The 24,239-nt window shown below is 44.4% G+C and overlaps 1 protein-coding gene across 2 annotated transcripts in view; it reads left to right on the top strand.

Moving 5' to 3' along the window:
• The window catches only part of RNF17 (ring finger protein 17), a 3,936,714-nt gene that overhangs the window by 2,510,917 nt on the left and 1,401,558 nt on the right, over positions 1-24,239 (top strand). For both annotated transcript variants that reach the window (XM_044073290.1, XM_044073289.1), the window contains one exon: positions 5,387-5,550. In XM_044073290.1, coding sequence (XP_043929225.1) covers positions 5,387-5,550 — 164 coding nt within the window. The remainder of the gene's footprint in view (positions 1-5,386; positions 5,551-24,239) is intronic.

Raw genomic sequence — 24,239 nt, 5'->3', positions numbered from 1 at the left:
GCCCGTTTTAGTTAAAGGGCTTCCTTCTGTTTTGTTTTTTGTTGACAGGCTCGTTTAAGTTAGAGAATTAGATCTCCTGCTCCCTCCTGTTGATGCTCAAGGAGCCTTTCTGACGATGATGTGTGTCGTGTGGTGCTGAGGCTATTAAGGACACTGGCGCTTGCCAAGTTGTTGTCAGCTCCAACCCAGAGGGATTTAGTACCGACCAAGACTTCCCCTTCACCATCAATTCCTCCTCCAATCCGACCTGGAATCTTGGAGCCAGAATGTCTGGAACTGATTGTAGTGGAGCAGTCAGAACCAAGACCTGCTCCAGGATCTTCGGGCCTGACTACTGCTTTGACATCCTTGGTTCCTTCTGAACTTGAGGATTCTAGGAGCCGATGGTCTCTGGTTGGGTCTGGGGAGGAAAGTCTGATTGGACAGTGATCGGATCCGAAGTTGCCTCTTGGGGCTTCAGAGCGGAAGAGCTCTGCTCCTACATCGGCCTTGGAGCCAACCTCCTTGGTTCTGGGGATGCCTTCTGGCTCTTTTTGGAGCTGGAGGTTTCCTCTGATCAGGAGCTGAAGGCTTTTGAGGTGATGATTAGGTTGCTGTCTCCACAGACAGGTCCACTCTCAGGTCCTGACATTCTTCCCCCAAAGGCACCAGTGTCTGTCTTGGAACCACTGCATCCACAGACACACAGAGAACCTAGGCCTTAGGATGCCCCATTGGGTGAACCCCTCTCTTCAGAAACCTCTCCAGAATACCCTTCTGAAGAGGTCCCTCTTAAGAGACTTTGCAAGAGGAAGTATTTAGATTCCCCAGAGGAGTCCATCACATCCGATACAGACCTTGATGAGTCAGAATGGTCCCCACGGTCACCCTCTGAAGATGTCTTCTTCGCAGACATCCTGGCGATTCTTAGAGAGGTGGCTGGAAGTCCATCAACTCTTTTGAGGAGTCTGTATACCTGAAGGCTTTTGGGTCTCGCCCTTCCACCACTTAGGTGTCTCCACCTTTCTATGAACCTAGTTTGTCGAAAGGTGTGGGAGTCTCCAGACTCAGTGGAGCCTGTTCCCCAGCGGCCAAATAAATTCATAACATCCCCTACAGATAAGAGTTTTCTTATGAAAGGTGTCCCAATAGATGCTATGGTGGTGGCGGCAGCCACCAAAAAAGAACTTCCAGAGACGTCCTTGTCTGTCAATCCACTGAACAAGGAGTCTCGTACGATGGACAGATACAGAAAACGCACCTTTTCTTCAGCAAGCTTTACAATCAGATCGTTGAATTATCTCACCCACTTTGCCAGACTTCAGAGAGATCTCCTGAAAGAGCTAGGAGATACTCTCCAAGGTTCAGTAGCTGCAGGGGTATCAGAAATAGATTTCCTCTCGGATCTCCACCTTAAACTCAGTTGTCAGCTCCTCCATGAGACTCATTTCTTATGCAGCAGATGGAGTGAGTAGGGAGACATTCCTGGATGCGCTTGTGTGACTTTGGAGAGCCCTTTAAATCTTCCGTTGTTAATGCCCCTTATGATGTCTCGTCCTTGTTCAGGCCAAAAGTCAAAGACATACTAACAAGGTGTGAGCAAGAAGGAAAAACTCTCTCTGCCATAGAAGTCCATTTTTACCTACCTTCTAGACCTTACCCAAAAGGTCAAAAGGGAGGAAAAATGTGGTTCCGAAAATCCCAGTGGGCTTTTCAGGACACAGCTGGTGATTCTTTCTCCAGGGGCAGAGGGGAAAGCAGTAATGGAAGATGCCGACCATGCAGCAGAGGGGGTCCACAAAATCAGAGCGACGGGGAATCATTCCATGGTAAGCCCTTTCAGCACTCCTGAAAGGAGGTCCACCTGTCCGTCAGTCGGAGGTTGCTTATCTTTGTACCCAGAAGCTTGGCTAAAAATAACAAAAGACAAGTTATTACAAAGCTTCGTATCCAGAGGCTACTCTCTACCCTTTTCCTTCCCTGTCCCAAACATAAAAAGCATCCCAGACGTTCCACCCAGTCAAAGGGAACAGGCAAGTCTAGAAATACAAATGTTGCTAGACAAGAGAGTCATCCAAACAGTCCCTGCAGACCAAATAGGATCCAGAACTTACTCAAGGTTCTTTTTATTTCCAAAGAATACAGGGGGCTGGAGACCCATCCTGGATCTCAGCAAGTTAAACAAATCAGTAATAAAATCAAAGTTCTAGATGGTAACAGTGTAGTCACTAACTCCCTTTTCTGGGACAAGATGATTGGATGTGTTCTATAGACCACCAGGATGCTTGCTACTACATAAAAATGGACAGGCGATCCAGGAGTCATTTGCACTTTCGGCTGGGAGTCAGTCACTATCAGTTTTAAGTTCTGCCCTTTGGTCTCACTACAGCCGCCAGAGTGTTCACCAAGTGTATGGCAGTGGTCATGGCTCACTTGAGATGGCTAGGATTCCGAGTGTTTCTGTACCTAGACGACTGGCTCCTAACCCCCATCACCAAGCATTTATTAATAAAATCAAGCAACACCACCTTACAGCTCTGCTCTCACCTTGGAATAACAGTAAATTACAATAAATCTGCCTTGTTGCCATCTCAACATATTGTTTTTATAGGAACAGATCTAGCTACAACAAAAATGATGGCAAAACTTCACCTCAGAAGAGTTCAAGTCCTGTGGCAGTAAGTCAGCTTCCTACTTTCAAAGAAAAAAGTACAAGCAAGAACAGTCCTGAAAATCTTGGGGACCATGGCAGCAGCAATAGACTTGATTCCATTAGCACGACTGCATATGGGAATCCTGCAGTGGCTCCTCTTCACTCAATGGTCCATGGAAGATCTACCCATGTCCCACCAAATTATGATAACAGAATTTTGCCAGATAGACCTTCGTTACTGGCTTCACTCCACTCATGTGACATTAGGTTGATTCTTTGTTCTTCCACAACCTTTAGCCACAGTGACCACGGACGCTTTGGGGGGGGGGGGGCATTATCTGGGGAAGACAGTCCAAGGCACTTGGCAGGATCACTAGGCCCATTTGCACATCAGTATCCTAGAGATGAGGGCAGTGCTTCTAGCAGTGCAAGCATTCCAAGACTGTCTTTTGCTAGGAACTATTGCAATACAGACAGACATGTCGGTTGTGTGGTATATAAACAAACAAGGAGGAGCTAGGTCTTTATCCCCCTTTGTTGGGAGGCCCTCAGATTATGGCAGTGGGTGGCCTCCTCCCAATGCTTTCTGGTAGCAACGCACATCCCCAGGGAAATCCAACATGATAGCAGACAAACTCAGCAGAGCTATTCTGATGCCTCAGAAGTGGTCCCTAAAACAAGAAGCAGCAGAGATGATTTTCTGCAAATGGGGCCAGCCTTGCTGCAACTTTTTTGCCACGTTCATGAATGCCAAATGCAGCAACTGTCTCGCCCTTATCCCCCCTCTGGGGCAGTCACCAAGGGATGCACTTGTACACGATTGGCCCTCTGGTCTCTTCTTTGCCTTTCTTTCCCTTCCGTTAATACCCCAATGTTCTTCAGAAAGCCAATTCCTTGGCAAGGAATTTGATACACATCTCCCCTACTGGCCTCATCAGATCTGGTTCCCCTTCCTTTGGCCTCATCTTCAGCAGGAACCGTGGATTCTGGGCCCAGTTCCGGACCTTCTGATTCATGCATCAGAAATGCTCCACCCCTCCCTTCAATCCCTCAAATTGATGGCTTGGATGCTCTGATTCCAAATGTAGCCAGGCTCCCTAACCTCTCTCTATCAGTTAAACATATCTTGATCTTGTCTCGTAAGGCTTCAATGAGGATGTTATATGCCAGCAAATGGAAGAGATTTTCTTCATGGATCTTGAATAACCGCATTGATCCCTTCTCTGCCCCTGTGCCTTCCTTTCCTGGAAAAGCTATTTAATTAGGGCACAGCTGCTGCTACTATTCGAGCTCAGTTAGTAGCGATATCTAATTTCCACATAGGTCAATCAGGTCAAATTAGATGTCCCACAGACTTTGCAAGGCCTTTCTTAATGGCAGTATCTTGTTAAGACTACCCATTAAAGCCCCTGCAGCACCATGGGACCTAAACGCTGTTTTATCCCGTTTGATTCTTCCCCCTTCTGAACCTGCATCATCCTGTGATCTAAAGTTTCTAAAGTGGAAGACAATCTTTTTGATAGCCATCACTTCTGCTAGAAGAGTCTCAGAGCTGCAGGGATTGTCAATAATGCCCCCTACATGCTTTTCCACAAAGACAGGGTATCCCTACGAAAAACCCATCATTTCTACCCAAAGTATGCTCGGAATCTAATTTGAACCAATCCATTGACCGACCTACCAGTTTTTTCCCCCCAACTATGGCAACAAGGCAGAGTATATGCTACACCACCTAGATGTACATAGGCAGTTACGCTTCTACTTAATAGGACAAAGGATTTCAGAAAATCTGATCGATTATTTGTATCATTTTCAGACTACAAGAAAGGTGCTCCTGTATCAAAGGTCACACTTTCAAAATGGCTATCAGATTTTATTACTATTATTTATAAGTCTCGAAACAAAGAACTCCCCGAAAAAGTAAAAGGTCATTCTGCAAGAGCCATAGCAACCTCTTCTGCCTTTCGGCCGAGACTACCAATTGATACCATTTGTGCTGCAGCAACATGGCCAAGGCCTCATACCTTTATCACTCATTACAAAGTGGATTTGGCCTCCAGGAACAGGGCCTCTTTTGGGGGTCCACTGTTCTGAAGAGTTTTCTCCCGTGAGCCACCCAAGAAATATGGTGTTAGGGATGCTGTCCCAACCAGGTAAGCTAGTTCTGCTACACTAAATTCCTGTGATTATCCAATATCAACTCCTCCTTCAGCTGTCCTACATTTCATTACCTTGATCACTTGCCCATCTTCAGTATACCTAATATGTCGTTCATCTTTAAACTTCCTTGCTCATTTTGCTTTACCTAAACAGACCAGCCCATTTGTTTACCTTGCTGTATGTGTGTCATGCTGATGTGTAATGGATAGATAATGTAGCTTGCTACTGTTACACAGGTGTCATGCTGATACTTAATGGTTAAGTTCGACAGTATAACTTGGTATTCTTTTATTTTAATTTTATTGCGTTGCACTGCCTCACCCACTGTTTAATGTAATTCTGCTAAAAATTTTCACATTTTAACTTTTGTATTTGTAATTGTGGTCATCAAAATTAACTGTAATTGGAGCGTGTCTCTCTGGTACTCTGCTGAAGAGGGGATATCAGCTGAGTTATGGTATCCTGATTAACAAATAAGTAAATAACTAAATAGTTTCTAGTTTCCCTTAGCCAATGTTATATAACCATATTTGTTGTATGTAGTCCAAATTATTGAGAGGTCACTTACAAATCTGAAATTTGTCATTTATTTAGAAGTTGATTTAGCCATATTAATGGATAACATCCAGAAAAAGTTCAAACTTCAAGGCCTTCTGAAGCCTTACTGCTGGAAGAATGGAGATGGCTGTGCTGTAAGAGGATCAGACACACTTTGGTATCGAGGAAAAGTTACTGAAGTTATTGGTGGCTCTGTAAAAGTAAGTATATAAATGTTAAATTTTTGTTGATTCTGTACTTTGAGCTGTTGATAATTGAGTCAGAATTAAGTACTGTTTTGACTTAGCCCATTTTTTATTCTGTTTGATGTTGGCTTTTTGTTTAGTTTGATATTTGGAGCATTCTATATTGACATAAAATAGAACAGATACATCTTCCAGTGATGCATGAAGTAATCTGACTTTGAAGGCCACCTGCTTTCGTCATTGTTGGAATTTCCACTTCTGTAATCATGCTGTCAACAGAAAAATGTTGCATTCTCTCCCTCTAGCTATCACTGTTTATAGTTGCATGTTTTGATATTGTGTGCCAGATTAGGAAGACATGACTAGCAGATATGCTTTACAGTTGTTTCTCTTTCAGTCTCCATTATAGAATTCATTGTAGGCGTACCTCTCAACCGTGCTGAATTTCTAAGTAAATACTGGTTTTGAGGTCAGAATATTGGGGTGCCACGAATTCCCGAGTGGCCCCTTTAGTTTCCTGTTTTTAATTTTTTTTTACTCCATATGTCATCATGTGCAGGGCATGCGTGATGACATCAGATTCACCAGGCTACTCAGCCAACTTACTTGCAGACCTGTCTGCATTCAAGGCTTCAAACACAGCTTTCTTCCCCCAGCTCCTCCTCCAGGTAGAAAAACAGAAACGTCAGGCATTTGGGTTCATAGGTAGGTACTAGGCTATTCGCCCTAGGGCGTATATAAGCCTAGCCAAAAGGTACCCTGGCTTTCGCCACCCAAGAAAATTATTTTCCCGTGCCACTGTCGAGCAGAGCAACAAAAGTGATCCCCAGGGTGAATTTCCTATCTCCCATCCAATCATCAAGATTTTTCTTGAGTGCTAATGAGGAGCTTTGTTTGATATAGATAGGTAGTTTGTTCCAGAGTATGGGAAGTGTCTGGGATAGGAATCTATCCCTTCAGCATGTTCTTTTTATTGTGGTGTCAAGGTTTAGGTCCCTAGAGCGTGTAGCTCAGAGGGATTGGGATTTCTTTAAGTGGAGCATGTCCAAAAGCTCTGGGTTTGACATAGCTTTGTGTGTTAGGCAGAGATCGCCTCTGAGTAGGCGATATGCGACTGAGTAAAGCTGCAGTTTTTTAGACGGTCTGCGTAGGGCATCTGTTTGAGGCCGGTAATCCTTTTTGTAAGGTATTTCTGCGACCTTTCCAGTTGTAGATGTCTTATGAGGTACATACCAAAAGGGGCGTTGTACTCTATAATGGGTCTAATGAGCGACGAGTAGAGGGGAACAATGACCTCTTTTTTTCCTGGATGAGAAGCCTTTTGTGATGAGGTGTGCCACGTAGAAGGATTTCCTGACTACTGTGGCAATGTGATTATCACAGGAGAGACTACTGTCCACCTGTGTCCCAAGGTCTCTTATCACACTTTCGGTGTTAAGTAGACTACCGCCAATGTGGTAGTTCATGGGTACAGAGTTTTTACCAAAAGGGATGACAATGCACATTTTGGCATTGAGCTTGAGGCCATGGCTTTGACACCAGGCATCTTTCTCAGCGAGGCCCTTTTGTAGGATGTCCACATCTTTTGTAGTTTTGATTATGGCTCCTAGTTTGCAGTCATCTGCGAACTTCATTAGCCAAAGACCTTCTGTGTTAGCCTGTACTTCAGAGAAGTAGACACCAAACAGGAGAGGACCCAGGACTGAACCCTGTGGTACTCCACTTGTCACTGTTCTGAAGTTGGATTTGGATCTGCTACTTTCACAGTGTGGGTTCTGTCAGTGAGCCAGTTGGCAACCCATCTTGTGACATACGGATTTATACCTAGTTTAGTGAGTTTATCTTTAATTCCAGAGTGGGAGATGGTGTCGAAAGCCTTGGCGAGGTCTAGATAGGCTGTGTGAACCACCTTACCCTCATCTACGGCTGTGGTGACCGCTTCAAAGAAGTCTGTCAGGTTTAGGAGACATGATCTGCCTTTTACAAACACGAACTGGGTGTGGTCCAGAGTTTGGAGATTACCAGTGTTTATAAGTTACATGATAAGTTCCATAGCCTTGCAGAAAAGGCTCGTCAGGGTAATGGGGCGGTAGTTCCCGGGGTCTGTGGTGGCTCCTCCTTTGTGGAGTGGGATAACCGCCGATGTGCACCATTCAGTGGGCACATAGCCTGAGGTGAGGCTATGATTGAACATGGTACTTAGGTGGGGTGCCAGTTCATTCTATAGTTCATGTAGAATGCAGCCATGGATGCTGTGTTCCTGGCTTTGGAGGGTGTTTTTTAACCTGTGCAGCCGTGATTACAGGAACTTTGGATTCTACCGGTATAGTGATGGGCCCTTTAGGGGATGAGGGGGGGGGCGGGTAAAGTTAGCACTGAACCTATCTGCCAGGATGTTGACAATATCAGTTGGTTCTGTATATTTAGTGCCATTGTGCTGTAACTCAGAGCAGATCTAAGTGTTGCTATTGAGATTCTTGACATAGCTATAGAATGCTTTGTGGTTGTCTTTAGAGTCAGTGGAGATTCTGTTTTCGTAACTAGCTTTGGAGGATTTTATGAGGGATCTCAGCTTCTTACTGAGGCTGACCAGGGAGTTCCTCCAGTCATGGAATTTTACTCTTTTTTGCAATAGTTTCTTTCTTCTGTTGTAGAGTTTGTTTATGGCAGGGGACCACCAGATTAGCTTCCTTTTTTTGGAGGATAGCATCTTGGTTCTGTTAGGGATTGCACAATCCATGCACTCGTGTAAGTTCTTATAAAGTGCATTTGTCTAGGATTCAGCAGTCATATCTCTATTGTCCGTCAGCATGGGTGTCGTGAAATTTGCCACTTCTGTCTTAAGAAGCATGAAGTTGGCTTTGGAGAAATTTTATACGGTGGTTTCCCTATTGGGGGGTGGGGGAGGGATGTGGATGTCTAGGGTGATTAGCTTGTGGTCGGATCTGACCAATGAGGAATTGACCTCTGGCGTGGAGCACTAGTTGCCCATGTTGGTAAAAACCAGGTCTAGGATATTGCTGCCTCTGGTGGGGGTGTGGATAAGTTGATCCAAGGCAGTGGAATTTATGAATTCCAAAATATGTTGATCACAAGAGTTGGTACATGAGTAGTTTTCCCAATTAATGGTGGGGTAGTTGAAATCGCCCATTATTAGGGTGTTAGGTTGTACCCTAATATTTTCCAGTGTATCAAGAAATGAGGAGTGGGAATCCTGGGGCTTGGTGGGGGATCTGTAGTAAGCTACAATTTGGATTGTGGTCTTGCCCAAAGTTAGTTTCACTTGGATAATCTCGGATGCATTATGCTGAGCAACTAGCCTGGAGATGTGGATATCCTTAGAGTATGGACACCCCTCGGCTTTAGTGTTTAGGTCCAGGTTAGGTGGCCGAAAGGTGTGGTATGAATTATAGCCTGGTAATGCAGCGGTACTCTCTGGAGCCTTGAGCCAGGTGTTTGTCACTGCACAGATGTCGATGTTCTCCATTTTAAGGAGTGCCTCGAGTGAGTACATTTTGAGGTTTAGATTTCTAGCATTGAGTAGCAGTACCTTCAAATTTTGTTTACTTGTACCTGTTACGGTGGTGAATTTGTCATTTGAACCTTGCCTAAAAAGGCACTATAGGGGTGGCTACAGCCTTAGCCGGTATCCGGAATCACAGGGGCGACAGGTGCAGACCATCTCTGGCAAAGCATTGTGGTTTGTTGATCATGTCATCCCTGGCAGACAGATACTGGATCCCCTTAGAATGGCACCAGAAGCATAGCCATTTGTTGAAGTCAATCATTTTGTCCTTGTACTGTGGTATCATTCTGGGTGAACTTACTTATTTAATGGTGGTTAATGGCTGCTGTGTGCTTAACTGGCTTCAATCACATCTTTCTTCCCCGGGCTCATCCTCCAGGTAGCGAAACAGCATGCATTAAGTTTATTTAACTGTGGTTATATGTGCTTAAATTTGTGCATGATTACATTTACCTAACAGTGGTTAAAAGCTGCTGTGTACTTAAGAACAGGAGAAACTTTACAGCAGCTGAGACTTTGAATGGAATTGCTGGTGTGTGTTGCTGCTTTGCAGGTAACTGCTGAGTTGCATTACATTTACTTAATGGTTGAGCTGGTTTACATTTTGTAATTGTAACAAAACTTGCAGGTAACAGCTGAGACTGTGATCGGAACTTGCAGGCATTAGATTTTGTGCTGCTTTACATCTAGACTTTGAATGCAACGGCTGAGACTGTGACCGGAACTTGCAGGCATTAGATTTTGATTCTTGAGCTGCTTTGCAATCTAGACTTTGAATGTACGGCTGAGACTGTGACCGGAACTTGCAGTAATTCGATTTCAGCTGCTTTACATCTAGACTTTGAATGTAATGACTGAGACTATGAATGGAACTTGCAATTAGATTTTTGAGCTGCTTTACATCTAGACTTTGAATGTAATGGCTGAGACTGTGAGCGGAACTTCCAGGTGTTCGATTTTGGGCTGCTTTACATCTGGACTTTGAATGGAGGCATTACATTTAGACCTTGAACAGAATGTTATACTTGAGCTTGCAGGTAATGGCTGATATGCTGAATGGGCTTGCAGGCATTACATTTAGACTTTGAATTGTGTGGGTTACCCGAACTTGCTGGATGCGTGTGTTGAACTGATGACTTAACAGAACTTGAGCTGGTGTGTGCTGCTGCTTTGCAGGTAATGGCTGAGCTGGTTTACATTTTGTAACAAAACTTGCAGGTAACGGCTGAGACTGTGCAGTGTGCAGGCATTAGATTTTGAGCTTTTGAGCTGCTTTACATCTACACTTTGAATGGAGACATTACATTTAGACTTTGAATGGAATGTTAGACTTGAACTTGCAGGTAACAGCTGAGACTGAATAGAACTTGAGCTGCTTTACATTTAGACTTTGGAACTTGAAGGCATTACTCGTGTGTGTGTGTGTGTGTGTGTGTGTGTGTGTGTGTGTGTGTGTGTGTGTGTGTGTGTGTGTACGTGTAAATGCCTCAGATAAGTGTAACTGCTGCTTAGAATTAAGCATACTCAAACCCTGCACCTTATGTACAGGTAGCAAGAGACAAATTCTCTACCCATTTCTCCACCACTTGTGATTCAAGGAGTTAACCATAGTTCTCAGTTATCCAGAGTTTTACAGAATGTCTGGAATGTTTGGCTCATACTTTTGGTCTGTTCCTCTTAAAATTTGTGGTTTTCTGGTAAATCAGTGAGTACTGAATTCACTATGTAATGATAGCCATTTAAGTTTCAGTCTTCCTATCGTTCAGGAAATGCATAGTAACACAAAACATTTTATTCTAGCAGCTTTTCTAAGATGTGTCCCTGTCTTTGGGCCTTTGTCACCCCCCCCCCCCAAATAAAATCTGGCTTTTTCCAGATTTCTTGTGCTTCATAGTTCTTCAGGGGGGGAGTTAGTGCTGCTTATGCCAAGTCTGTTTGTGTTATTAGTATTACAACAGGTAGAACAGTTGCTTTTTGTTCAAGTAAAAGAACTAACCACTAGTAAAATCATATATCCCCTATTACCCAGCCTGTCAGTTAACTAATATAATAACAAAAAATACAGAGAACGTAAGTATTTCTTTTAAGGTTCAGTGATGTAAACAAACAACAAATGTACAAAAGAAATGTTCAATTACCCCTGCAGACTCTTTAAGTTTTAAAACACAAGACAAAGAACATAAATCATTTAGCCCTGGTACATTATAGGCATTCAATTTTATTAGCCATAATAATTCGTACAGTTCTAGATTAAGGGTGAGGAGTCCCCCTCTAGGATCTTGTTCAGTCTGATCAATTACACTAAACTTGAAACCACGCTGAGGGTGCTCGTCCACATACTTAGCCAGTGCATTCTCCAATTTTAACTTCCTGCTGCTGTAAATATGTTCATAGACCCTGTCCTTGAATCTATGGTCAGTTCTTTGTCTTGTGTTTTAAAACTGAAGAGTCTGCAGAGGTAATTGAACATTTCATCTGATATTGTTAATCCTCTTTCATTCCTTACATATGGGTATCGGTTCCTACCTCGGAACCGAGCCGGCCATCTTCCAAGCTCGCGTCAGCTACAAACTCTCGAGCTAAAACTCTTACCCAGAATTCCCATCTCCCTGTTACCTCAGATTTCGTTTGCCGCATCGCCTTTCGGTTGTGTCAAGCTACTTCTCCTGTTATCATACTAGTCTAAAACAACTTTTTCTCTCAGAAAAGGTATTAAATTGTTTTCTCTTATCGCATTTATTGACTATCCCTTCTTGAAAATTTTCAGTCTTTTTTTTATCGCAAGGTGTTTTCTTCTTTACCATCATTGGTAGACCCCTTTTCTTCATTACCTTCGGGTATTTCTTGTATCATTGCTGGTATTCTTTCTGATTTCCTTCTTTCCTATTATGGCAGATAAAAAAGGTAGTCCAGGATTTAAGAGATGTTCAGATTGTGGCCATAAATTACCTACTTCAGATGCACATTCTCTGTGTGTCTATTGCTTGGGTGTGCCTCATTTATCAGTTGATCCGCCCTGTGGAATTTTTAAGAACTTCTCTAACAGGACGTTGATTGAGAGGAAAAATAAATTGTTACTGAAGGGGCTACTCAAATCTCCTTTTTCAGAGGCTATTTCTTGGTCGGAGGCTTCAACCCCTCCAAGATCCCATAAGAAAAAGACTGATGATCATTCAAAGGCTAAATCTCTTCCTTCGTCCCCGGCTGGGGACTCCCACCAACCGAGACCCAAGAAGGCTAAGCTTTCTACTTCGGATCTGACTCTTTCAGCTCCAGTGCTTTCAGTGCCTAGACCTTTGGCACCAAGGCCATCGGTGCCGTCTTTGATTTCGGCACTGACTAGCGTGCCTTTTACCGTATCGGTACTGAGAGGCTCCTTGGTTCAGACCTCTCTACCAGCACCGACTATCCAGTCAGTGCAGACTGTAACCACATCGGCTCCGACACCTTACCCGGAACTGACAACTCAGTCATTGACACCGATTTTTTCGGTCCCAGCCTTGGCGCCGACAACCACTTAGGCACCGACCTTATTGTCGGTGCAGACCATGACTTCGGCACCAATTATTTCCTCTGTGCAGACACCTGTAGTTCAGTCTCTTATGGCCCCGTTTTCAGTGCTGACTGGTGAGGTGGGCACCAAGCTTGTCCCATCTGTGGATAGACCTGACTCTCCCTCAGCCGTGTCCATGAAATCCACTAGAAGCCTCTCTGAACACGACGCGTTGCGTCTTGTGGATCAAGTGCTTTTGGCCAGAGGTATCCCGCCACCCCAGGACCTATCATTCCTTGGGAGGTGATCACCCTTTGCCAAAGACCCCTACTTATTCTCCTCCTTTATTGCCTTTGAAGCCCCTTGATATAGCACAGTCTTCCCCCTCTATGGTTCCCTTTATGGACCTCACTAAGGAACCGCAGTTGCCTATGTGGCAGGAGAGTTTTGCTACAACCCAGGATGTCAGCTGTGGCGTACGTAATTTGATGTTTCACAGCCATCCAGGGACTCATAGTCAGCAGGCTGAGCCACTTAGGGGAGGGGTGACTCCTGTTCTGGACACTCACCCCTCTTCAGATGAACTGGCCTTCCAACTAATGGAGAAGGCTTTGGCGTCTGCTGGCGAAACTGTGCTGTCAATCTCCCCGCCCTCCTCTGGACCGCAGTGTACACAAGTCGCTCCTAGCGGACACCGGGCGCAAGGGCCTCAGGATGTACTCCCACAGGAAAGCCCTTTTGCGTTGTCTTCCCCAGCTTCTCCCTCTGAGGAAGTTCATCGAAAAAGCTTGTGCAAGCGGAAGTACATGGACTCCACAGAGGAGTCCCTTACTGAAGACACAGACTTTGATGATGGAGAAGGGTCCCCTCGCTCACTCTCTGAGGTATCCTTTGGTTATATCCTCGAAATCCTTGGAGAGGTGACTGGCAGTCCTCTAACCTGACCTCTGAAGAGTCTGTGTTCCTGCAGACCTTTTGCCCCTTTCCCCCCTACCTCCTGGGTTACTCCATCTGCCGACGAACTGGTCCAGCTCGTCGTGCAGCGTGCGTGGAAGGCTCCTGACACTGTTGAGGCCATTCCTCGGAGGCCAGATAAAATTTTGTCCCCTCCTGCTACTGACCTCCATTGGTCCAAAGGTCTTCCTGTAGATGCTCTGGTGCTGGTGGCCACAACCAAGAAGGACCTGGCGGAAGAAGAAAACCAGACTGTCCATCCGCCCAACAAAGAGTCACGGACTCTGGACAGACTAGGGAAGTGTAGTTTTGCATAAGCGACCTATGCAGTCATATCCCTGAATTATATGGTACACTTTACCAGGCTTCTATGAGATTTAATTTCTGAGCTCTCTGAAACTTCGGCTGGTGCCGTGTCTGATGAGGTCCGTGACAAAGTGGCCTCTCAGCTGGCTACCATTGAATCGATATCAAATTCCTCCATGTGACTGATATCTCACGCATCAGAAGGAGCAGCTAGAGCAGCGAGTTCAGGCATTGTTTTGAGAAGACATGCCTGGATGCGCTTATGTAATTTTGCGGAACCCTTCAAGGCTACCATACACATTCCTCCCAACGAAGTCTCTTCATTGTTTGAACCCAAGATTAAAAGCACACTGGCCAGATGTGAACAGGACGGTAAGACCCTTTCTGCCATGCGTGTCCATTATTCTTCTCCTCAACGTCCTTTCTCCAGAAACCAGAAGAGTGGGGAGATATGGTACAAAAAGTCTCAGGGTCCTTTCCGTGACACACAGGCCGAGTTCTCCTCTATAGGCAGAGGGCGGAACTCACAGGGAAGACGCCCTTTTCGGGGCAGAGGTGGTCTGCATAACCAGGGTTCCAGGGACTCTTTTACCTGGTCAATCCTACTAGCGCTCCTGAAGAGCAGCCCAACTCCTTTTCTCTGGAGGTGGTTGGGGGTCACTTCTCCTTGTACCCTGCTGCCTGGCTAACCATCACCACCGACTCTTGGGTACAAAGGATAATAACCAGAGGTTACCATATTCCTTTCGATTTTTGTCCTGCCCCCCCCCCCCCAACAAACTTACCCGACGTTCCACCCAGTCAAAGGGAAGAAGCAGCACTAGAGATAGCAAAGCTACTAAGAAAAAGAGTCATCCAAATAGTCCCTCAAGACCAGATAGGATCCGGATTCTACTCGACTGTTTTTGGTGCCAGAGAAAACTGGGGACTGGAGACCAATTTTGGATCTCAGTGTATTGAACAAATTTGTAAGAGTACAAAAATTCCGGATTGTCACAATACAGTCTATCCTCAATGTTTTGGAAAAAGACGATTGCATGTGCACGATAGATCTTCAAGATTCGTACTACCACATAAAAGTGGACAGGCCATCAAGAAGATTTCTGCACTTCCGTGTGGGAGACGGTCACTGCCAGTTCAGAGTACTGCCCTTTGGACTCTCTACGGCCCCCAGAGTGTTCATAAAGTGCATGGCAATCATCACAGCTCACTTGCGACTACGAGGATTCCAGGTGTTTCCATACCTAGATGACTGGCTTATCTCAGCCCCCACCAGACATCTATTGGAAGAAGCCCTGACATACTCTCTCCTCGCTGCAGAAAGGCTACGCATAACCATAAACCGGCAAAAATCCAATCTCACCCCATCTCACTCCACAGAATTCGTAGGGGTCATATTGGATACAAAGAATTACAGAGCATCCATTCCAGAGCACAGAATTCTAAGGATAAAACAACAACTGATCCCCGTCCTTTCAAGGGAGAAATCCACAGCTCACTCTGTCCTACAGCTGTTGAGTTCCATGGCAGCTTCCATCACCATTGTCCCCCTGGCCAGGTTTCACATGAGGCTTCTACATTTCAGCCAAGATTCGAGTAACTCACAGGTGCAAACAGGATATTGGTGGATGACGCACGCGTCACAATGGTCTCGCCCCTTCTCCCCGCAGCAGCCCAAGGCTACAGTGACCATGGACACCACCCTGATGGGGTAGGCGGGCTATGTCAGGGACAGACAGTCCAAGGCACTTAGTCCGAATTGGAGGCCCAACTGCATATAAATGTTCTAGAGCTGAGGGTGGTGCTTCTGGTGTTGCAAGCATTCCTTCCCCTGCTGCCGTCTGGGACTATTGTGATACAATCAGACAACATGACGCTGGTCTGGCACATCAACAAACAGGGTGGAACCTACTCTTACCCCCTTTGTCGAGAGGCTATGAGGATATGGCATTGGGCGATGACTACCAACCGTTGTCTTCTAGCAACGCACATACCCGGGAGTTCCAACATGATAGCAGACAGACTCAGCAGGTGCATTCTACAACCTCACGAGTGGTCCCTGAATCCCTTGATAGCGGCGGAGATCTTCCACCGCTGGGGCCTTCCTTGCTGCGACCTCTTTGCATCCCCAACCAACTACAAATGCAGCAACTACTTCACCCTGATTCCCCCTCTGGCACAGTCACCCAGGAACGCTCTAGTCCACGATTGGCCCTCGGATCTTCTTTATGCATTTTCACTTCTTCCCCTCATTCCCCAGTTTTTAAAAAAAGCCCATCGATTGAAGAGCAAGGTGATCCTCAAAGCACCATATTGGCCTCGTCAGATTTGTTTCCCCTTCCTTTGGCCTCACCTGCTAGATCAACCATGGATTCTCCATGGCTTCTCCATCCAATCCCGGGGTTGATCTCCCATCCGCAGAATTTGATTCACCCCAACTTGGACAGCCTGAAGCTCACAGGTTGGCTCCTCCAATTCCCTTGATTGCCAGGCAGAATGATCTTTCTTTACCAGTAAGGGGCATTATTATTGCATCTCATAAGTCTTCCACTAGAATTACTTATCTGAGCAAGTGAAAAAGATTTACCTGTTGGCTGAAAGAAAAGCAAGTAGATCCCTTTTCAGCACCAGTGTTGATAGTACTAGAGTATCTGTCTGATCTATTTCAATCGAGTCTTTTGGCCTCTACCATTAGAGTTCTTTTGGCTGCAATATCTAATTTCCATGAGGCTGTCCAAGACTCCTCTCTTATGTCACACAAACTATGCAAGACCTTCATAAAAGGTGTGAGTCATCTGAAGCCCCCTTTTAGAGAACCTATTCAACCATGGGACCTGTTATTAGTTATACAAGCTCTGATAATGCCACCTTTCGAACCAGCTTCTTCATGCGACCTCAGATATTTGTCATGGAAAACCTTGTTTTTGGTCACCATTACTTCTGCCAGATGTATCTCTGAGCTTCAAGCCTTATGCATCAAGAGTCCATACTTGATTTTTCATAGAGGTAGTGTGTCTTTGAAAACTAATCCTTCCTTTCTGCCAAAAGTGTCCATTAATCAAACCATTGAATTGCCAGTTTTCTTCCCCAATCATTCAAACAAAGGAGAGTATTGCCTACATACCCTAGATTTTCACAGGCAAATTTGCTTCTACTTGAACAGGACTAAGGCCTCTCGTAAATCAAATCAGTTATTCTTGACGTATTCTGGACCTAGATTAGGATGTGCTGTTGCTAAGGTCACATTGGCTCGATGGTTGAAAGACCTTGTGACCTTCATTTATACACAACATAATATTCCATTGCCGACTACCATGAAGGATCATTCGACAAGGTCCGTGGCAACTTCTGCTGCCTTCCATGCTAGAGCTTCGTTACATGACATCTGTGGAGCTGCAACTTGGGCTACACCTCATACCTTCATCGGTCATTACAAATTGGATTTGGCCTCCAGGGGAAGGGCATCTTTTGGTTCTGTTGTGCTCAGGAATGTCCTTCCATGAGAGCCTCCCAGGAATAGAGGTAGCTGGGGACTCTGTCCCATATGTAAGGAATGAACGAGGATTAACAATATCAGAAAAAGAAGTTATGAACGAGGATTAACAATATCTGATAAAGAAGTTATGTCTTACCATAACGTTCCATCTGTATTGTTGATCCTCGTTCAGTCATTACGGCCCTCCCTCCTTCCCCTTCCTGTGGCTTCTAGTGGATCTCACCATCCTTTTTTTTTAGGTCATTTGACCAGAGGTAGCCGATTTGCAAACTCAACCTGAGGTAACAGGGAGAGGGGAATTCTGGGTAAGAGTTTTAGCTCGAGAGTTTGTAGCTGACGCGAGCTTGGAAGATGGCCGGCTCAGTTCCGAGGTCAGAACCGATACCCGTACATAATGACTGAATGAGGATCAACAATACAGATGGAACGTTATGGTAAGACATAACTTTTTCTGTACATTTGTTGTTTGTTTACATCACTGAACCTTAGTAGAAATACTTATATTCTTTGTATTTTTTTGCATTATATTAGTTAACTGACAGGCTGGGTAATAGGGGATATATGATTTTACTAGGGGTTAGTTCTTTTAAATGAATTGCTCATTTTGCACATTATTTAGTACAGTTTTTAAACAAAGTTTTTTATATCATTTTCTTAAAATCAGGCCATTCTCAGTATGCATGTTTATTCTTGGTCATTTTTGTTCATGCTTGCTTATTTATTTAAGCTTATTTATTTAGTATTTGTATTTATATTGAAATGTTTTTAAATATCTGTACTTTTGCTTTTAGAAGCTAATTGATGTTTGGCATGTGACATTTTAAACAGCTGCACTTTAAATAGCTGCATTTTACATTTGTTCTGTTTGTCTGATGAAGTCTTGCTCATAGAAGCAAGACGAAAGCGCTTACACAACTTGGTTTTTAGGAATTAAATCTTGTCTCAGTGGATTATAACTTGCCTCATTGGATTATATTTTGTTCCTTGGATTTGTCTTGCCACCTGTGGTTGTTTTTCAGCATAAATAAAATATCCAGCATTTCAGAATATTAATTATACTATTCAGGAGGAAAGGAAAATGAATATGAATGCAGAGGAGTATTTCAGTTTATCAAAGGAATATGAACAAAGAGAAGTTTTTCAGTTTATTAGCACTGTTATTGGAAACAGTATTTGGATATTATTGGCATCAACCTTCACTATACATAAAGCATTGTTAACAAAATTACAGGCTTTATTCTGAAAAGTACAAGAAGATTTGTCCCATAAAGTTGGGACTGGCAACTGTTCAGCACAGTTCTGGTTAATTAATAGATAAAGATGTTCATTCCATTTTTTTCCAGTTGTTTCCGGTTAGTTCCAGGGTCATACAGTAATATAATTCTTTCAGAAATCTTTGAACTTTTAAGAGAGAAAGCTGGCTGGTCTTCTGACCCCCCCTCTCCACAAGAGTCTGTGTTTCTTGGGGATTTCTGAGCCAGCCTAACTGTGTCCTGGATAATCCTCCCAGCAGACAAGATGAAAGACCTCACCTCCTGCTGGGTTTGAAAGGATCCAGATGTCACCGAGCCCAATCCAGAGAGGCCCGTTAAGTACCTGGTTATGCCAAAGGATCATGTCCATTGGAGCAATGGTCTCCCAGTAGATGCTATGGTGATAGCAGCAACCACCAATAAATTACTTGCTGAATAAAGTTCTTCTCTACATTCTACAAGTACTACAAAGAGTCTACAAGTAAAGTGGACAAAGAAAACAAATAGAATGGAGATCGTGGTACAGTGAGGATTGGGAAATTACCCTTATCCCGACAGTAGTGGAATCTCTGGTTTAGTATATTTAATTAGCAGGGGATGTGGGAGGTGCAGGGAGGCTTGCCCCCCTACAAAATCGTTGATAATGGTATATTTTTGTTTTAATATTTTAGTTTTGATGTAGAATTTTTTTCTTATGAATGTAGCACAATCTGCGTTCATAGGAATGCTGTCTGACGTGCAATTTTTTTTCGAGTTTTCAAGATTTGCTAATATGCAGTTTCGCTTTTATGAGATGGTTTCATCTCGATTTTATAATGTTCAGCCTTGTGGGAAGTTGACTTTATGAAGTATATCTATTCCTAGCCAGGTCTTTTTGCCTCCCCTCTGAACAGGCAACTTCTTCTCTTTTATGTTCCAGGTCTTCTGACTTGGAAAGTGAAAACCCTGTCTTTTCCTTCAAGGGAATGTTTGTGTGCCTTTCCTTTGCAACCTGTATTGCCACCCTTTGGGCCAGTGGCAGTCACCACAAGTTATCTCATCTGGTGGATCTTTTCACACAAGACAAGGGAACTCTTATCTATCCTCATCTGTCCACTCTTCAGAAGACACTGTGGGTGATGGTTTTGATTCCTTTTCAGTACCTTTTTTTTTCTGTGAATGTGCTTCAGGACCTGCTGCAGGTCAGGAAATCCACACATTGACAAATGGAAAAGATTTTCTGTCTGTTGCCTCTTTCGCCATCAGGAGCTCCTGTCTGTGGAGGTTCATCTAGTTCTCTCTTATTTGTTTGATCTACTCCATGCTGGCTTAGCGTACTCTTTAGTTAAAACTCACCTGTTAGCAATTTTTGCCTCTCTATCCTTGAATCCTCCTCTAGCTTGTGAATTGTTTTATCCAAATACCTGAGCTGTCTGTGCACATTCAAGGTGTGAACCTTCTCACTGGCACAAGATTCCTTAAAGGTATCCTCCTTAGCAAGTCTCCCAGAAAGCCTATTGCACCTTCTTAGGACTCCAGTTTTGTTCTTGAAAATTTGACTCAGGCTCCTTTTAAGGTTGCTTCTTCAGCTTCCATGCAACACAATACTCGGAAGACTGTTCTTTCTTTTCATACCTCAACCAAGAGAGTGTCTGACTTTCAAGCTGTTATGGCTATTCCTCCTTGTTCCTCAGTGTTCCTGGAAGCCTTTGCGTTAGGTCCATCTACATATTGGGTGTCCCCCTGTGGACCCTTATCTGATCTCCCGCAGGGCATGGAAATAGCCACAGTAGAACCTATACCAAAATGCCTGGACAGAATTCTTGGTGCCCCATCTTATAAGCACCATTGGACTAAAGGTGTCCTAATCAATGCCATGGTGGTTGCAACAGCCACCAAGAAGTAGCTGGCCCAGGAAAGCTCCTTTGTCCATCCCCCTAACAGGGAGTCCCGGGAGGTGGACAGGTTCAGTAAGTGGGTGTACGCTTCAGTGACCTTCACATTGCAAGCACTGAACTACTTGGCACATGTGACCAGACTACAGAGAGGCCTGATCAAGGAGCTTCCTCTTTCTACCTCAGGGTCCATGTCTGCAGAGGAACAATAGACCTTTTCCTTCAGAATGGCCACCCTTATTTCTATAACTAATACATCCATGAGGCTAATCTCGCATGCAGTAGAAGTTACCTCACGGGCATCTGGTTTAGGCATTGCTATATTAGGCACCACTCCTGGATGCGGCTTTGTGATTTCACAGAACCCTTCAAGGCATCATTCACCAATGCCCCTTATGATGGCTCATCCTTGTTTGGTCCTGCTGTTAGAGAGACACTGTCACAGAGTGAGAAGGACAGAAAGACCTTGTTTGCCATCAGAATCCATTTTGCCATTCCTCAACAGTCCTCCAGGAACCAGCACAGTGGTAAGCAGTTGTGGTTCTGAAGATCTCAAAGTCCTTTTCAGAAATCACAGGGAGTCTTTTCCTCCAAAGATAGAGAGGGAAATGTTGCTAATGGGAGACGCTGTCCTCATGCCAGAGGGGGTCCAATGAACCAGGGGTCTTGAGATACCTTTTCGGACAGGCCCATTCAGCGATCCTCAAAGATTGCCCACCTGCTTGTCTCTGGAGGCTGTTAGGTGACGTTTATATCTGCATCCAACAGCCTGGGAAGCCATCACAAGAAAGTAACATCATATCCAGAGGTTATGTCATACCCTTTTTCCAAAATCCCAATATAGTCAAGAACCACCCTGATGTTCCACTCATCAGAGGAAGGCTGCAGCATTAGAAATTTCAAAGCTGCTTGGAAGAGTCGGTCATCCAGGCTATCTCCCAAGATCAGCTCGGATCAGGCATCTCTTCCAGTTTTTTTTTAGTGGCCAAGAAAATGGGAGACCTCAGACCCATTTTGGAACTTACATCCCTGAACAAATCAGTTACCTATTCACAGTTCTGAATAGTTACAATTCAGTCCATTCTGTCCTTCCTGCAGAAGGATGACTGGATGTGCTTTGTAGACCTTCAGGACGCGTACAGTCACATCAAAATGAACAGATGCTCCAGAAGGTTTCTACGCTTCTGGCTTGGAGCCAGTCATTACCAATTTGGGGTACTCTCCTTCAGTTTCGCACAGCCCCCAGGGTGTTCACCAAATGCTTGGCAGTAGTGGCAGCCCGCCTAAGAGTGTAAGGATTGTGTGCGTTTCCCTATCTGGATGATTGGCATCTCACTGCTTCTGCCAAGCCAGAGACTACCTCCTTCAACTAGCCTCAACTTTTGGCATTTCCATCAGTCTAAAGAAGTTGCATCTCCATCCAGTCCAGGTGATAATTTCATTGGAGCCCATCTAGACAAAACACATTGCTTGGCTCTTCTCCCTCCAGACAGGGTCTCCACTCTCAGATCCATGTCAAATTCTAGAAATCCCTTCGTCTCCAGCATGTCTTGTTCTAAGAGCGTTGGGCTCCATGGCTGCCTCAGTAACTCTTTCCCACAGCTCATCTCCATATGTGAATATTTCAGTGGACACTAGCAGTCCAGTGGTCTCTATTGTGTTATCCTCTAAATCATCCGGCCAGGCTATCTTGAGTATGCAGGTAATCTCTTCTCTGGTGGCTTCAATCGCAGATTCTTGATCAAGGTTGTCCCTTTATCCTTCCACATACCCCCCCCAAAGTCTATTGTGACTACGGACGCTTCCCAGCTTGGCTGGGGAGGGCGGCATTAACTGGATCTGACAGTCCAAGGCACGTGGTCCCCATTAGAAACCAATTTTCATATAAACTTGGTGATGAGAGTGGTGCTCCTAGCATTGCAAGCTCTTCAAACGTTTCTTCCCACAAGGACCATTGCAATTCAGACAGACAACATGTCAGTTGTTTGGTACATCGACAAGTAGGGAGGAACCAAGTCTTACCCCTTATGTCAAGAGGCCGTCAGGTTGTGGCAATGGGCAATCTCTTCCAACTTCTTTCTAGTGACAACGCACAATCCGAGGAAGTCTAACATTCTAGCAGACAGGCTCTGCAGCACTATTCTGATGCCTCATGAGCGGTCTCTGAACCCTTCAGTGGCAAACATGATCTTCCAGAAATGGGGTCAACTTCGTTGCAATCTCTTCACATCTCCTTCCAACAGCAAATGCAGTGAGTTTTTTGCCCTGATCTCTCCTCAGGGACAGTCACTGAGAGATGCTGTAGTCCATGCATCACCCCCCTCCCACCCCACCCCATGTCTGCTTTATGCTTACCCTCCTCTTTCTTTCATTCCCAAATTCCTTCAGAAAGCTCAGAGATTGAAATACAAGGTAATCCTCATTGCTCCCTTTTGGCTTTGGCAAGTTTGGCTTCCTTTCCTTTGGTCTCGCCTAATTTGTCCACCATGGACTGTGGATCCAATTCCGAACTTTCTGTCCCATTCTTAGGGACACTTTCACCCAGATCTATCCAGCCTGAATTTGACTGCTTGGTTGCTCCAATTCCAGTGATAGCTAGAAATCCCGGGCTGTCTTATCCAGTTAGAAAAATGTTAGCTGCAACGCATAAAACTTCCACCAGGAAAATATATGACAGCAAGTGGAAGAGGTTTTCCATTTGGGCTCAACAAAATCAGCTGTATTTACAGCTCTCATTCTTGCTGTTTTAGACTTTCTAGCATCTATTTTTTCATAACGGAGCTATTTTTTTCTGCTGTGAAAGTGCAATTAGTTGCCATTTCTAATTTTCACATTGGGGAAAATTCATCACCGTTGGTCTCATCTGAGTTGTGCAAGACCTTTTTGAAGGGCACATTTTCTTCTTCTTCGCCCACCTAACAAGGATCCCACTCCTCCATGGGACTTCGCTATGGTTTTGCAAGCATTAGTTGCTCCTCCTATTGAATTGGCAGCTGAAGTTGATTTGAACTTCTTGTCATGGAAGACTTCCTTCTTAGTAGCCATCACTTCAGCTAAAACAGTGTCTGAAACACAAACTTTATCTATTAAGCCACCTTATTTGATTTTCCACAAGGAGAGAGTGACTTTGCGTACCACTTCTTCCTTCCTGCCCAAGGTTTCATCTAAGGCTAACATCAATCAGGTCATCAATCTCCCAGTTTTTTTGACAAAGTGGAATACAAACTCCATATGTTAGATTAACATAGACAATTATGATTTTATGTGGATAAAACTAAACATTTCAGGAAGTCTAACCAGCTCTTTGTATTCTTCTCGGAAGCTAATTTGGGGAAACCAATTTCCAAAGTGACTCTGGCTAAAAAGCTGCATTTAGGTTCATAGGATGATACTAGGCTGTTGGCCCGGTGGACGTTATAAGCCTAGCCAAGAATTTCACCCATGTTCCTTCAAAGTCAGCACCTGTTTCCCCTGTCCAGCAGGGATACTGGTGGGATCCCAGGGGTATATTTTCTGTTTCCCATCCAGTCATCCAGGTTTCTCTTAAAGAGTTCTAGAGAAGTACTCTGGTTCTATATTCCATTAAAGGAATACCCTTACCTGTAACGATCAAGGCACATTCTACCAGGTCTGTGTCCACTTCCACTGCTTTTTGGTTTAGAGTTCATATTGATGATAATCTGTTCTACGGCTACTTGGTCTAATTCACATACCTTTATATCTCATTACAAATTGGATATTATTTCTGAGAACAGGGTCTCCTTTGGTTTTGCTGTCCTCCAGAATATCCTTCCATGAGGGC

This window comes from Protopterus annectens, chromosome 5.part1, assembly GCF_019279795.1.
Source record: "Protopterus annectens isolate FY-2018-M chromosome 5.part1, PAN1.0, whole genome shotgun sequence".
Classification (NCBI taxonomy): domain Eukaryota; kingdom Metazoa; phylum Chordata; order Ceratodontiformes; family Protopteridae; genus Protopterus; species Protopterus annectens.
Note: the sequence above shows the minus strand (reverse complement) of the source record. Positions and strands in the feature narration are given on the sequence as shown.